We start from the raw sequence: 8,472 nt of genomic DNA, 5'->3' as shown, positions 1-8,472 counted from the left end.
ACACATGTGTGTAGAGCGTGGGTGTGATTGCTACTTCATCCTGAGATCCCAGGAGCAGGGACACCCAATGGCACCCCCAGCCCATTAAGGTTCTTTCCAAACACCGTTCTCCACAGATGCAGCCCAGGCCATTGGGAGCAATGCCTGGTCCTGGGTGGGGCAGGGGTGGCCCCAGATGTGCCTGGAACATCCCGCTGGGCCAGCAATTATGGAAGGCCCTTGGAATGATGGACATGTGACACAGGAATCCAGGAGGCCCTTAAAGGGACTCCCTCTGCAAAAACCTGGGACAATTTTAGCACAGAATCAATGAGATTTGTGGGTTAGATCCCAGTGAATGAAATAGGAAACGCTGAGGCCATCATGATATCAATAGTACATGATGGATGGATGGATGGATGGATGGATGGATGGATGGATGGATGGATGGATGAGTAAGTGAATGAAAGGGTGAGTGAATGGAAGGATGAAGGAATGAGAGAGTGAATGAATAAGTGAATGAATGGAAAAGTGAATGAGTGAGTAAATTGATGGATGGATGGATGGATGGATGGATGGATGAGTATATGGATGAATGGGTAAATAGATGGATGAGGGAGTGAGTGGATGCATGAAGGAATGAGTAAGTGAGTGAATGGATGGATGAAGGAATGAGTGAGTGAATGGATGGATGGATGAGTGAGTGAGTGGATGGATGAATGAATGAATGAATGAATGGATGGATGAGTGAATGGGTGAATGGATGAGTAAATGAATGATAAATGAGGACAGTGCTTCCTTCCAGTACAGTGGTATTGTTCAGAGAAGAAAATCAATTGATAAATGCAGGTGAGAAATGGAACGTGCTCATAGGCTAAAGTCTCTCCCCAAACACGCTCAGCTACACGCTGCTCCCTACATCTCCCCCTTTTTATTTGTTTTTAAGCTATTACAATAAAAGTAAACTTGAACATAACTCTGACTATTAAAGCAATAACAAAACAATGCTAAAGCAACACAGCAATAAGAGAGAAATCAAACTACAGACAAGTTTAACATTTTTTTTAAACTTGAATATCAGGAACAAAACTCTGGCTATTAAAACAATAACAAAACAATGCCAATGCAACACAGCAATAAGAGAGAAATCAAACTACAGACATGTTAACATTTTCAGCTACAAAATGAAAGTTTCTGCCGAAACCGGTTTGGCTCAGTGGATAGAGCGTCGGCCTGCGGACTGAGGGGTCCCGGGTTCAATTCCGGTCAAGGGCATGTACCTTGGTTGTGGGCACATCTCCAGTGGGAGGTGTGCAGGAGGCAGCTGATCGATGTTTCTAGCTCTCTATCCCTCTCCCTTCCTCTCTGTAAAATATCAATAAAATATATTTAAAAAAATAATAAAAAAAAAAATAAACTCAAAATGAAAGTTTCTTTTGCTGCTGGTGTATATTTACTCATATTCCTTGGACTTGGCTGTGCAAGACTTTGCAGAAGACTGGCAGGTCACCAAAGCTAGTCAGCACCTTGGTCCCTTGCACAGTCTTCGTTGTCTTCTTCTTCCGCATCGCTATCATCAGGGCAACTCAGTCTTTTGAACGAAGGGACAAGGAGCTTCTCTGGGTCCCCTATACCTCCTCCAGCCGCCAGTGCCACTTCTCTGTCTCCTCGATGAGGAGGCCCAACGGCCGTTGCAGGTCGGCAAGCCTCTGTGGGATGGTCTCGGCTGCTGCTGTTGGTGACGATGCTCTGGCTCCTCTCCAAGATGCCGTGATGTGAAGATGTTGTCAACGCGAGGCTGGTGCTGTTGGATTTCCTTCTGGAGGGTCTGACTTTTCTTTATAGTCCTCAGATTTGGACAGTCTTAATTTCCCATGTTTTACACGTAGCTGCTACTAAACTTCGTTCCTTTCCTTACTTTTTGCTTTCTGCACGTGCTTCACTGGAGCGTCCTTTCACCTTGCAATTGTAGTGGCCCTATACTCAGGCCCCACGTTGGCCACCACTTGTGCCCCACCAGCACAGCCAAGTGTGAACCTGAGGAGGGGCGGTGAAGGATTAAAGAAAAGACAGACAAAAGAATACAGCTGGGGCTAGGTGGATCTCCCATGCCTGGATGCGGACCAAAAAAAAAAAAAGACCCAGCCTGCAAGCCGATGCTTTATTTTATAGTCTGATTAAAAGAGGGGCAGATTAATATGTATACAAATGTTCTTGTTTTAGCAACACTTTTAGCACCTCCCACATCCCATTGGCTACTTAGGAAGGAATGAGGGAGGGCTACAAGGTCAGGCTTAATTATGCCAGGAGAGCTCTGCCCTCCCGGCTGGGACTTGTTTGAGGCCCTGCCACAGGTCAGCCCGAGGCTTGAACCTAGAGCTGCTCCCTACAGCTTCCAAGAATGTTAGTCATATGATGTGCAGACATGACCACCGTGCCCAGTCCCAGCAACTGGAGGTGCCTGAGGGCCCGTCCTACAGCTGAGCAGCTGAGCAGGGCCCGGGGCGGCAGGTGGGAGGCAGGAGTGTCCTGGGGGAGGGTCCTCACTCGCTGGGCCAGGAGTGGGTCCCAGCGGCTCCCCTGACCCCGTATCTGGTCCTTGGGGGCCTGGCCACTGTCCGCAGCCTCGCGGAGACGGCTCAGGCGTCTGCACCCCGAAGCCATGTATCAGTTGGCGGGCCCCTCTGAGGGAACATGTATGCTGTCTCCTCCACCGGCTCCGTGGTGACGTCTGGCTGCACCCGGGAGGCCTGCAGGTCCCACTGCTGGTTCCTTTCTGCCCGCTCTCCTGTCCCCTGCAAGGGGCCCTCAGCGTGAAGACCAGGGGCCGGCTCCCGCCCAGCCCGGGATGCTCGGGGTCAGCCGGTCCCCAGGGGCAGGAGCAGGGCCTCCCTTCCTAAGTTAGCACAGTGCACGGAGGACTCAGCCCCGCGGGGACCTGGGACCCCTCCCCCTCCCCCCAGCCAGCAGCCTCACCGCCAGGGCGGGGTGGGGGGGGGTGGACAGGCAGCAATACCTGAGGAAAGGTGAGTTCTCCTGCAAAACAGAGACACCCCGTCAGGAAGGAGCCACCAGCCGGGGGACCACGTGGCCTGCTGCTCACTGGGAACCGCCCAGCGAGACCGACCTGCCGCCCAGAGGCAGCAAGACCCACGGACGGGGCTCCTGGTGGGGCCTGTCTCGGGGCCAGGAGAGCGGGAAGGACAGGCCCCTGCCACCTCCCCTGCGGCAAACCCGCCCCACCTCAGCCCCGTGGACCATCCACAGGGAGGGCTGAGCCCCCACAGGGGAGCGGCTGCCCCGGAGCCGGGAGAAAGGACCCGCCTGCTGCTCAGAGCCAAGGCCCTGGGCCCGGCACCTCCCGGGAGGCATGGCCTTGCCCACAGAGTCTGAGCCTCTCTCTCTCAGCACCCCCCCGCCTCGGGCTCCGGCACACAGAGCACCCCGTGCAGAGACGGGGAGGGAGGGCCTGACGGGGCCTCCCGCTGCCCTCGGGCTCTGTGCTCCTCTGTCCGCTGAGGGCAGGTGGGAGCTGGGGGCCCTGGTGCTGCGTGGGCACGGCGGGCGGGAGGGGGGGGTCCTCAGACAGGAAGTCCCGCCCCCGGGCACCCCAGGCCTCCTCTCTGTTTGGGGGGATAGAGCCAGAGAGGTGTCTAGGATGGGAGGGCTGGGTCCTGAGCCCCTGACGGGACCGGGGGCTACTGCTCACCACGTGACTTTCTGTTTCTGAAGCGCTTGAGTCCAAGTGCCCCCAAAATGATGACGACGACGGTGACGGCGGTGAGGGAGGTGACCATGATGATGACGGGGCTCCCGGAGGCGCATGTCACGTCTGAGCTGTTGGTCCCAGGCGTCGCTTCCCTGGCAAGCAGGCCACTGCACCTGGGGGAGGAGGGGGCCCGTGGGCAGCGGGCGTGGGCACCTCGGTGCCCGGCCCTCACCCCGACCCCGAGTGTCCCCTGCGCAGCCTGGCGCACAGAGGGGAAGGCTGCTGCCTGGGGTGGCCCTGGGGGCCCGGGGGGGGGGGGGCCTCTGGCTGAGGTGACAGCAGTGTGGGAGCCACAGGGTCAGCGGGGCGGCCGGGGGGCCACCGTCTCCCCGCAGGAAGGGCCCTTATCCCCCAGGGGGGCACTGGCAGCGCCTCCTGGGACCCGGGTCACCTACTTGGTCCAGGGCGTGCAGGCTGGCTGGGTGCCGCCCGCAGAGAAGGTGCCCGGCGGGCAGTCTTCACACAGTGTGTCCTGCCACTCGGTGCCTGAGAAACGAGAGTGTCGGGCAGAGGGTCCTCGGGGCCCCTCGGGCCGGGGCCGGGTCTGTGCCCGCAGGGGGCGCTGTGCTCACCTGCCTCCTGCACCCTCTGGCCGGGGCGGCAGGCGCTGTGGGGCCTGCACTCGACGCAGGCGTCGCTGTCCTCCCGCACGCAGAAGTGGCCGTGCCCGCAGCCGCACACGGTGTTGGCCGTGGTGGAGCACGGCCGCCGGGTCACCTGGCCCAGGCCTGGGGCCCAGAGAAGCAGCTCAGAGCAGCAGCCAGGATGGCCAGGGCTGGGGGCGAGCACCCCGTCCCGGGAGGAAGCCAAGCTGAGGGCTGGACGGCGCCCGCAGGCCTGGGAGGGCACGGGGGGGGGGGGGGGGGCGGGGGCGGGGGGACAGGGATGCAGCCCCCTCTGCTCCCCCTGGCCCCTGCCAGCTGCCGCCCAGGCTCCGCCTGGAGCTGTGACAGCAGAGGCGAGTCCCAAGGGGCTCCTGGCTCTCACCTGGGTCACAGACCCGGCACGGCAGACACTCGCGCAGGCCGTTGAGGTGGGCAGTGAAGGTCCCCGGCGCGCAGGCCGCACACATTGTGCCTGTGAACTCCCCACAGGCCTCCTTCACCCGGTAGCCTGCAGGCAAGCGTGCGCACACTCAGGGCGGGACACACACCCCCCCCCCCCGCCCCCGCAGCCCGGGCAGGTGTGACACCTCCCCCAGGGGCTCATCGCACTGGGCTGTTCCCCAGGCCACAGTGAGCTAGCCCTGCAGGAAGTGAGAACTTTCAGGAAGAATGGGGGCCTCCTGGGACACAGAGGCCTGCCTCTGAGACCTCCCCCCTCTCCTGGCCTGAAATGGGCTGCCCCCCCCAGCCCCCGCCCTGAGCAGTGAGCTGAGGGTCTGGGGTGGGGGGAAGCAGGGGGGTGCCCTCTGTGCCCAGGGGCTTCAGGCCTCCCGTGAAGGGGTGCTGGGAGCAGAGGGGCTCTAGGCCAGGGGAGGAGGGAATGCCTGCCCCCCCCCCCCGAGCACAGCCCGACCCCAGCGCCCCCCCGGGGTGGGGGACCCTGCAGAGCAGCACCCACCTGGCCTGCACTTGGGGCAGCACATGTCCCCCGTGGGGAACTCCTCCTCTTTGCACGAGGGCATCGCCAGGGCGCAGGGCGGGGCCCTCAGAAGGAGAACACACAGGACCTGAGGGAGAGGGCGGGCGTTGGGGCAGAGCAGCTGCCTGGGCCTCAGTCTTACCCACTGGGAAACGGGCGCCAGCAGCCAGGGCGGTGGTCCTGCCCTGCAGGGAGCGGGCTGGTGGGGCCCGTGACAGGGTTGTCTATCGAGGACCCTAAGAGCATGGGGTACAGCCCTGGCCGGTGTGGCTCAGTGGATAGAGCATCGGCCTGCAGACTGAAGGTTCCAGGGTTCCATTCCGGTCAAGGGCACAGGCCCAGGTTGCAGGCTTGATCCCCAGCAGGGGGCGTGCAGGAGGCAGCCGATCCATGGTTCTCTCTCATCATGGATGTTTCTATTTCTCTCTCCTTCTCCCTCCCTTTCTAAAATCAATAGATATATATATATATATTTTTTTTTTTTTTTTAAAGGAGCCTGGTGTGGAGACACCCTGTCTGTGACCTCTGACCCCCTGGGCTCACGAGAGGGGGGCCCCCGCCCCTGGGAAGGCCAGGGCTGCTCTGACCCAAACAAACTCAGCCTCGCTGCTCCCTGTGCGGGGCCCCTGGGAGCCGCAGGGTCAGGGCAGGGGTAGCTCTGGGGGGGCTCTCTGGCCTGGCAGGGTCACAGGAAGCTACGCACGGCCTCCCTCCCGGGCACAAACAGCTAGTTCCTCTCCCAGACAGGGCTGCGGCTGTGGGTGAAGATTTCGGCCCTGAATGGGGGGGGGGGGGGGGGACAGGGGTCCACAGAGGAGAGCTCGGTGGTGGGCGTGGCTCTCCTGCCCGTGCCCCAGGCCCGGCGGCGGCCAGGGCTGTGTGTGGCTGGGCTGCTGTCCGTCCGGGGCCTCGGCGGCCTCGGGAGTCAGCCCTGGGACTCACCAGACTCAGGAAGTCAGCCGTGGGCGTGGGGCTGCAGGGGAGTGGTCCCCAGCCAGGCAGAGGTTCCATGCCAGCCCCAGGAATCCCTCATTCCCTGGCTGCTGTCCTGGGACGCCTGCCAGCAGGACAGATGGGTGGTGGGACCGAAGGACTCATTCTCGACCTCGATGCAGTGGCTGCTGCTGAAGAGAAAGTGAAAGAACAGACCGATCTTGTTTTCCAGTTTCCTGCTAACCCTCCCACAGGCCGGGTGGGGGCGGGGGGCCCTGGCTGGGCTCCCAGTGCCCAGGAGAGGGGCCCGGCGGGAGGGGCCAGGCCCACCTCTGGCAGAGCAGCTCTCTGGCCCCTCTCCTGTCCAGGAGCCGCCCCCCCCCCGCCCGTTTCCAGTAGAAGTGGGCGCCCCCCCAAATGCATCTCACTCCCCCTGTCGCTCTGCACCCCTGAGAGCTGACCTGCAGCCTCGCCACACGAGGGGCAGAGCCTCTGAGCGTCCGTTACCTGGGTCACCTCCCCCTGGGCCGGAGCTGTTCGCCCTCACGCTTGCCAGAGGGCTGCCCCCGGGGGCACTCTTCCCAAACACCAGACACTGGGCCCCATGGGTGTGGCAGGGGCCACTGGGTCACCCTAGAGCACCCTGAGGGGCTCCCCACCATGTTCCTTTATACCCCACCTTCCCTGCAGGGGGCGGGGGGCTGGGTAATCCTTGCCCCACAGACGGGGAAAGGGGGGGCTCAGAGAGACGGCCGTGCCCAGGGGCTCCCAGGTGTACAAGGTGCTCAAACCAAACCCTCCTCTTTGTCCTCAGGAAAGGGGCCCTCTCCCTAGCCTTTCCTGCACCCCGCCTGCCTCCAGACCTGGGGACCTGGGGCCCCTGTGGGAGGCCGGGGTGGGAGACCCCGTGCACCTAAGAGGCAGGCTCAGGCTTAGGGGCTCCAGAGAGGCAGCCACCCCACCCCCCCGTCCCCCGATTTTGAGGGGGTGGGGCAGAGGACATTCCCTGAGGTGGGGAGATTGCAGGTGGGGGTTTTGGGGGTGGGTGCACTGGGGCGTCCCGCACCCACACCCCCCTACACTGGGCCTGCGTGCTCCTCACCCCTTCCCTCCAGGCTCCCTGGCCCCCTCGGTACCCCCCCTTCCCTCTGCCCCCCCGACTCTGGCCCCCCCGCTCCATCTCCCAGATGCTAGCAGACCCTGCTCACCAGGCTTTCCAGTCTCAATGTCTTTAAATGAGCGCTTGTGCCCAGGGAGGCGCCGGGAGAGGGGCGCTGAGCTCCCCAGGGGCCGGGGCTGAGGGCCGGGGAATGAGGATGTGGTCAGTTGCCCGTGATGGTCATGGGGCCTCGGAGGATCCCCGGACGGTCACGGGCTGCTTCTCCCTCTTCCTTCCTCTCTGACCTCAGTAAAATGATATTAAAACCCAGCGCGGCGCCTGGCGGCTCCTCACCCACCGGCTCCCCGGAGACGCAGCGCATCCGCGCCTCTCGCTTCACGGGCGTCTGGCCTTGGGCCTGGCTTCGGGGCACCCCCCGGTGCCCAGCGCCTGGGCTGGAGGCAGCGAGGGCGGGCGGGCGGCGGTGCCTCTCAAAACCTCTTATCTGGGGCTGGTGTCTGGGAACTATGGGCCCCGGGAAAGCCTCCCGGCAGTTTGGGGCGAGGCCTCCTGTGGGCAGAGGGCAGTAACCGCCAGGAACCCGCCTGCCCCGGATCTCAGGGTGGAGGAAGGCCAGCCAAACGCACACCCAGCGACGCCCCCAAGTTAAAGGACCTGCGCTCCTCCGAAGTCAAAGGCAGGGAAGCAAAGAAAGGGGGGCGCTGCCCCGTGTGGAAGGCACTCGGGGACCTGGGGGCAGAGTGCCCGACGGTCCTGCCCCCCCACCTTCCCGATCTCTCTAAAAAGCAATGGGGGAGGGGGGCGGGGGGGTGGGGGCTCGGGGGAGGGTTAAGCAAAAGAAAAGATAAGAGCCGGAGGAGAAAGCTCTGGGAAGGAGTGTCCGCGGCCCAGAGGGACACAGGCGGGTCTGTGGTGGGGAACCGGGCGGGCCCCTGGCCGAGGGCGGGGGGCGGGCCTGCCTTCCGGGAAAGCAGGTCAGAGTAGGATTCTGTGAGTTAGTCACCGAGCCGTCACCCAGGAAGTCCCGTCTAGGAATTCCTTACGGGAGACACCCACCCGGGTGCCCAGGGGGTGCCCCGAGGCTTTC

At 62.4% G+C, this 8,472-nt stretch overlaps 1 protein-coding gene across 6 annotated transcripts; it reads right to left on the bottom strand.

Annotated features, from left to right (window-relative positions):
* Positions 1 to 898: 898 nt before the first annotated feature.
* TNFRSF14 (TNF receptor superfamily member 14) lies at positions 899 to 7,675 on the bottom strand. Of its 6 annotated transcripts, none has more exons than XM_080656077.1 (9): positions 7,474 to 7,565; positions 6,275 to 6,456; positions 5,312 to 5,420; positions 4,736 to 4,861; positions 4,321 to 4,476; positions 4,144 to 4,234; positions 3,689 to 3,861; positions 2,996 to 3,015; positions 899 to 2,774 (listed from the first exon to the last, which is right to left on the bottom strand). In XM_080656077.1, the coding sequence occupies exons 2-9, from the start codon at positions 6,341 to 6,343 to the stop codon at positions 2,619 to 2,621; spliced, it is 900 nt and encodes a 299-aa protein (XP_080512203.1). In that variant the 5' UTR covers positions 6,344 to 6,456; positions 7,474 to 7,565; the 3' UTR covers positions 899 to 2,618. The 6 variants fall into 6 exon arrangements, with proteins under 6 accessions (XP_080512203.1, XP_080512206.1, XP_080512202.1 ...); XM_080656080.1 differs by having other exon boundaries at positions 899 to 2,016; XM_080656076.1 differs by lacking the exon at positions 2,996 to 3,015 and having other exon boundaries at positions 899 to 2,786; positions 3,682 to 3,861; positions 7,474 to 7,675.
* Between the last annotated feature and the right edge of the window lie 797 nt (positions 7,676 to 8,472).

The sequence above is a fragment of the Plecotus auritus genome, assembly GCF_963455305.1.
Source record: "Plecotus auritus genome assembly, chromosome: 2".
NCBI classification, from domain to species: domain Eukaryota; kingdom Metazoa; phylum Chordata; class Mammalia; order Chiroptera; family Vespertilionidae; genus Plecotus; species Plecotus auritus.
Note: the sequence above shows the minus strand (reverse complement) of the source record. Positions and strands in the feature narration are given on the sequence as shown.

What these genes read in the sequence shown, in the direction of transcription:
- TNFRSF14 (XM_080656076.1), bottom strand. Translation starts at nt 6,343, where the DNA reads ATGGAACCTCTGCCTGGCTGGGGACCACTCCCCTGCAGCCCCACGCCC. An exon ending in CCAGAGGGTGCAGGAGGCAG is followed by an intron (nt 4,235 to 4,320) that starts GTGAGCACAGCG and finishes CTCGTTTCTCAG; the next exon opens with GCACCGAGTGGCAGGACACA. An exon ending in GCCTGCACGCCCTGGACCAA is followed by an intron (nt 3,862 to 4,143) that starts GTAGGTGACCCG and finishes CTCCTCCCCCAG; the next exon opens with GTGCAGTGGCCTGCTTGCCA.